The 5,526-nt window shown below is 57.9% G+C and overlaps 4 protein-coding genes across 4 annotated transcripts in view; all 4 read right to left on the bottom strand.

Annotated features, from left to right (window-relative positions):
* Window positions 1–283: 283 nt before the first annotated feature.
* On the bottom strand, window positions 284–1,995 carry ACA1_210810 (PH domain containing protein; the record flags this gene model as incomplete). Its single annotated transcript, XM_004336954.1, has 8 exons — window positions 284–424; window positions 539–593; window positions 670–779; window positions 859–942; window positions 1,032–1,292; window positions 1,431–1,619; window positions 1,704–1,844; window positions 1,942–1,995. The coding sequence occupies 8 exons, from the start codon at window positions 1,993–1,995 to the stop codon at window positions 284–286; spliced, it is 1,035 nt and encodes a 344-aa protein (XP_004337002.1).
* Window positions 1,996–2,528: 533 nt separating this feature from the next.
* On the bottom strand, window positions 2,529–3,017 carry ACA1_210800 (riboflavin aldehydeforming enzyme, putative; the record flags this gene model as incomplete). The annotated part of the gene is made up of 3 exons (XM_004336953.1): window positions 2,529–2,639; window positions 2,711–2,797; window positions 2,868–3,017. The coding sequence occupies 3 exons, from the start codon at window positions 3,015–3,017 to the stop codon at window positions 2,529–2,531; spliced, it is 348 nt and encodes a 115-aa protein (XP_004337001.1).
* A 202-nt stretch (window positions 3,018–3,219) lies between these two features.
* Window positions 3,220–4,885, bottom strand: ACA1_210790 (uncharacterized protein; the record flags this gene model as incomplete). The annotated part of the gene is made up of 5 exons (XM_004336952.1): window positions 3,220–3,344; window positions 3,437–3,524; window positions 3,604–3,687; window positions 3,756–3,842; window positions 3,920–4,885. The coding sequence occupies 5 exons, from the start codon at window positions 4,883–4,885 to the stop codon at window positions 3,220–3,222; spliced, it is 1,350 nt and encodes a 449-aa protein (XP_004337000.1).
* Window positions 4,886–5,286: 401 nt separating this feature from the next.
* Window positions 5,287–5,526, bottom strand: part of ACA1_210680 (U-box domain containing protein) — a gene marked incomplete at both ends in the record, with an annotated part of 2,200 nt that continues 1,960 nt past the window's right edge. Inside the window, one exon of the mRNA XM_004336951.1 lies at window positions 5,287–5,382. Within this exon, the coding sequence (XP_004336999.1) occupies window positions 5,287–5,382 (96 nt within the window). The remainder of the gene's footprint in view (window positions 5,383–5,526) is intronic.

The following is a 5,526-nucleotide window of genomic DNA, read 5'->3' as shown; positions in this document are numbered from 1 at the left end:
CGAATGCCCTGGCAGGGCGTGTCCTGACCCCACTGGGGCATGGCTTCGACGCCCAGCGCTATCAAATCCACGAACAGGTCGCCCACAACCCCCACCCTCGTCTCTCGGCTTTCCATCGATTTATCTGTGCCCGACATTTTCTCAGTCTCTTTTCTTTATTTTACTGAAAGAAAACTACACTTTTTCCAAGGGCGCAGCCAGAGGGCTTTGCCACAGCAAGAGGTGGTACAAGATGATGATGGGAAGAGGTTGATGATGGAGGAGTCGGCCCGCTTGCATGCGCTTACAAGGCCATTGTAAGCCTCCTGGCCATGGGCGCTATGTCCTCCTCGTAGAAGTGGAACTGCGCGTAGTGCTTGGCAGCGAGCATGAGCACATCCAAATCGGGCTCGTACGTTTCGTCCAACAGCACCCGCATCAACACCTTGGTGGCGCAACAACAAACGTAGTGTGAGCGAGCGAGTGAGTGCTGTCGTCATGAATGCAGTCAAAATGCGCGTGTGTGTGCGCGTGCGGTTTGTGCAATCTTGATGTGTACCTCAGGATTGCCAAAGTAGGCTACTGTATCGTTGATACGTTGGATATTCGCAGGCCTGGACAAGCGTACGCAGGTGCAGACTCGTTAAGGTAGGCCAGGACTCGTCGAAAGGATCATGGCATGTGGCGTACCTCACATAGGGCTGCAGGCTCTCGGTGAGATGCTCACCGGCCTGACGCACCAGCATGGCCACCTCCTCGAGTCGCGTCTCGAGGAGATCTTTCTTCAGCGTGATCCTCCCCTAAATGTCCGAGAGAGTGTGAGTTCGTAATCCAGCAAGCAACTACATCTTCCCGTTAAGACCTGGAAGCAACACGTACGGAAAAGCGAACAGCGGAAACGTGGTCGCGACATCCGCCAAACACCTTGAGCGCTTGTCGGAGGGGTTGGTCTGCGAGGAGGACCTGAGAACAAACCGTTAGTCTGCGCGCAGCAGATGTGTCGTGTCCGTTGCCGTGTCGCGTGTGTGCCGCGGTTGAGGGAGGGCAAGTACCTGCCGAGGCTCCAATTTGCCGTCAACTACGAGGAAATACATCTTGACTCCGACGCGCAAGACGTTGTTCTCCATATCGTTGGCCTTACGGCTCGATCCGGTCTCTCTTTGGACCAGCGTCTTGAGCGCATTGATGAGCTCTGTCATCTGGGGCGGGGCCTTGCTCTTGATGGCCCGCTTGCCCATCTTCGAAGTCGTCGTCTTGGCGATGACCGACCGCTTGGCGCGCTCCTTTAGGTTCAGCTTGGCGACCTTGTCCCCCTGTCCCAGCCGCTTCCAATTAATGCGGCCGCAAAACACACAACACAACGACCGCACTCTATGCACGACACACACAGCACGACACGACGCACGACAACCAAAAAGAGAGGGAATGATGAGTACCCGTGTGGGGGGCACAGTCGGAAGCTTGGAGGCGGCGGCCTCCAGGGCCGAAGTCCAGCTGCTCCATTCCTCCGCGCCCTGGGCGGAAACCAGGATCTCCAACGTGGCCGTGGTGATCGAGAAGCAGTGCTTGAACGGCCGACACTCGACGGTCTTGTTGAGTGTCGCGTTCTTGAGTATGATGGACGCCTTGGGGTCATTGTCCTATATGTACGAGTCATGTCGGTAGTTGTTAGCGCACGCACGCACTCACGCACACACAGCGAAAAAACTCACAGCTTCACGAACCTCCTTCCTGATGTAAAAGTGCAAGGAGCCGCCAGAGACGAGGAAGTAGGCGTAGACCCACTTGCTGCCCGGCTTGACCTGCCCCCTTTTGTTCACGGTGCCCACACGCACGTTCAAGTTGCCGCTCTTGTCGCCCTGCCCCTGCACATTTGTGACCCGTTCGAGATAGACGAACCCCCCCACGTCAGAGTGTGTTGGGCTAACCTTCCACAACACTGTTGTGTGCGTGTAGTCGTACCTCAATCGCCGAGCCATCCGTCTCCTCCTCTGAGTACTGTAGCAAAGACCACATAGTTTGGGGTGAGGTGGAAAAAAAAGAGAAGATGAGGTTGTGGTGAAGGTGGAGGTGAGGGGGATGGATAGAGGATAGAGGCGGAGAGCCCACAGCGCTGATGTCCCAAAAGGAAAAGGAGGAAGAGGGTTTTATGAGGTACGTCGGATGAGTCTTCGTCGCTGCTGTCCACCTCCTCCACTATGCGGGCGGGGGGCGGGGTGCTGGGTACGGGGAGCTCAACCGCTGGCGGTTGGCCCCTGTTGAGCGGAGGCGCCGCAGTGTTCGCACGCTGCGGCCTCGCCGCTCCGCCTCCTAATCTCGTTATGACAGATGAGCGCCATGCAGTTGGACCTCTCTCTCGCAGTAGAGCCTCCGCGGCGGGCGACGTCGTGGATGAAGAGGCTTCTGCGCCCCCTTCTGGCTTCTCCATCCTTGTTGGTGTCGGGCGTGAATTCCGCAAGGCATGCCAAATATTCTATATTTTTCTTTCCTTTTCTTTTTCTTTTTTCTTTTTATTGAGGTGAAAGATCAATCAAGGACCAGACACACGTTTAGGCCCACTGCCACTCGATGTGGACGCGGCCCTGGCGCAGTTCCGCGATGTGGGAGAAGGCGGCAGGACTCAAATCGAGCGAACCATACGCGCAACCGGGGCACTCGTCCTGAATTTGATGTTTGGCGAAGGGGTGAGTTGCAGCAGGCGGGCAAAGGTACAATCGTGCGGCCAACTTACCACGATAGTCACGGTCACCTCGCCTTTGGGACCCTTGATGTGAGCGCGCTTGCCGCAGTCACCGCCACCGCCGTACTGCGGCTTGTTCTGCATTCACGCTGCATCAGTAAACGAGAAGATGGATGAGAAGATCGATCTCGAGTAGAGGGAGACGCACGAGGGCGGCGACAAGTTGGTTGTTATTGTTGTGGTGGCCGCAGGCGCCGAGGCCCACGTTGAAGTAGGTGGCGTCGCCGGAGAAGGCGAGCGCAGTGGCCAGCATGGCCAGGAACACCACGAGGGTGATGCCGAGAGAAGAAGCAGACATTCAAGAAGATGTTGTTGGTCACGTTTGCGTTGTGTCCAAGTGTGTTGTCTGCTGCTTGCGCACTGGCGCTCATTTATTCACAGTTACACACAACCCAACCGGAGTTGCGTGTCCCGCCAGCGACCTTCGGCTGCCAATTCTTCTTCACCAACCACTAACGCTGCTCCTCGCAGAAGGTCATCAACCTGAAAGAAGGCAGCGATCAGAACACCTTCTCCGCTCTCCCCAATCGCAGCCATGCGAGGAAGAGGTACCGCTTGACGGTCTGCAGGAGCTCCATCGTTTCGGCCCGCAGCGTCGGTTCAGTCGTTGGCCAGGGTGCGTTGCCTTTGGTATGGCAACAGAACGAAGGAATGTGTTGCGTAAGTGGGGCCGGCACAGAGCGGTCAGACGGATGAAGAAGGTGTGTGGCGCGGTACCGATCGTGAGCGAGAAATACTTCTCGTTGGCGTCGCGGTACTGGCCCTTCATCAGGTGCGACTTGACCTCCCACAGGCTCGTCACCACCTGGCACACCAACATCGGTGGTGGCGGTTACTTACTTAAGTGCAGTCGGCGCCCGCCTCGGCATCAGATGCGCACGTACCGGTCTTGGTAGCCGGCGAGAGCGGAGCAGCTGGAATAGGCGGCTGCACCCGATCTCGGTGTCGTGCACCAACTTGACCACGTCCTGCGATGGCACATCGATGCCCATCAGCGTCCGTGAGGACCGAGTGCCGTCGCGCGCGTTGTGCGTACCTCGCCGGAATGAGGGTGGCCGCCATTCCGAACGTGGCGCGTCATGAGGCCCACGACTCCCTCAAAGAACTGTCTCACCTCTTCCTCCTGCCCATGTTCCAATGACAACTATCTTTAGGCGGATGTGAGGTGGGGTGTAGTGTGTGCAGGCACAAGAGGGAAACCTTGGTTCCAGTGCCTCTCTGTGCGTGCATGCGCTCCACGAACGCGTGATAAGCAGACCGCGTGGTTTCGGTGCGCTCAACGCCACTGCTCCCGACCACCAGCCCTTCTCCATCGTCGTCGTCATCATCGTCACCGGCATCATCCGCCTCCTCGCGTAGCGCCTCTTCCTGCTTCGCCGCCGCCCGCACCTCGATACCGCTCTGCGGCACATAGATGAAGGACGACGCGTCCGCCGCGGTCGGCGGTGGTTGTCGCTCGTGTTTCTCCTTGGCCTTCAGTTCCTGCATTCGCCTCTTCTTCTTCAGCTTCCTCCGCTTGTTCTTCGATGGCCGCACACCGCCTTCGCTTCCCTCGGGCTCCTCTGGACTCGTCGTTCTCTTCTCCTCTTCTCCCTCCGTCGCGTCGTTCGACGGCGCGAGCCGCCGGAGCAGCAGCTGTTGTCGCTTGCGCTTGCGCCTTTCCTCCTTTCTTCGCTTTCTCTTCTCTTCCCCTGCGCCCGGCTCGCCCGCCGCCGCTCTCTCCTCCCCGCTGTCGCTGTCGCTTTCGCTTACGTCCCGCCTTCGCTCCTCCCGTGCTTCGCTATTCTCTTCGCCGACCGAGTGCTCTGCTTGCTCGGCGTCGCTCATGTTTGCCTTCTTCTTCTCCCGCCCCTCCTGCTTCTGGCGCGCTTGGCGCTGTCGTAGGCCCGAGAACCAGTCTACCGTCTCCTCGGTCTCGGGCGCCAAGGCCTTGTTGTCATCGTCATCGCTGCTGCTGAGCACCACAGGGAGATCCAGGTACCGAAAGGGCTGCTTCTTCTTCTTCCGCTCCTCACGGTGCTGCTGCTGCTCGTCGTGCTCTGTTGCATCCGTTGCACGCAGCTTCTCTTCGTCCCGAGTTTGAGGGCGAGCACCATCGTCGTCGTCGGAGCTCGTGAACTCCGCCCAGTAGCGATCCAGCGCACTGCAGCCCCTGCGCGCCGCCATCTCCTACTTCCACTTTTTTTGAGTCTCGTCAGCTACACCCAGCGGGGGGGGAGCTTGTCAGTACGAGGCGAGTGTACCACCTGCTGCACTGCGATCGGAAGTGGCCAATGGGAAAGGCAGACGAAAAGCACTCGCTGCTGTGGTTCACACAGGCACTCGAAGAAATACAAGTAATAAATAGAGTGTTTATTTTTAATGCTTCTGAAAGAAAATCCAGAAAAAAAGGACGGGCAGGAGAGATGATACAGTTTCCTCGCGGGCGTCTTGGGAACAGTGTGCGCCTCATGACGGGCAGATCTGGCCGACAAAGAAGCCGTAGCTGCCGCACACTTTGTCGACGCCTCGATTGACGCACGGGCAGAAATAGTGCGTCATCAGGAAGAACAGCATGCCCAGCGGTATCAGTAAGCTCCACAGCGTCCAGAACACGCAGATGATGACCAGGTCCACGCACAGGAGCAACAGCACGAGCGCCACGAAGATCGGAAAGATCGACCCTGCATGTGTGACCCACACACCACACACCACACACCACACGGTTGATGATGGTGAGCCCTCTGTCCTCTAAAACGAAGAAGAAGAAAGAAGGAGGGCGGTACCGCAGATAGTGCGCGAGTACCAGTTGCTCCACGTGCCGAACG

This window comes from Acanthamoeba castellanii (genome assembly GCF_000313135.1).
Source record: "Acanthamoeba castellanii str. Neff unplaced genomic scaffold scf7180000084758, whole genome shotgun sequence".
Classification (NCBI taxonomy): domain Eukaryota; phylum Discosea; order Longamoebia; family Acanthamoebidae; genus Acanthamoeba; species Acanthamoeba castellanii.
Note: the sequence above shows the minus strand (reverse complement) of the source record. Positions and strands in the feature narration are given on the sequence as shown.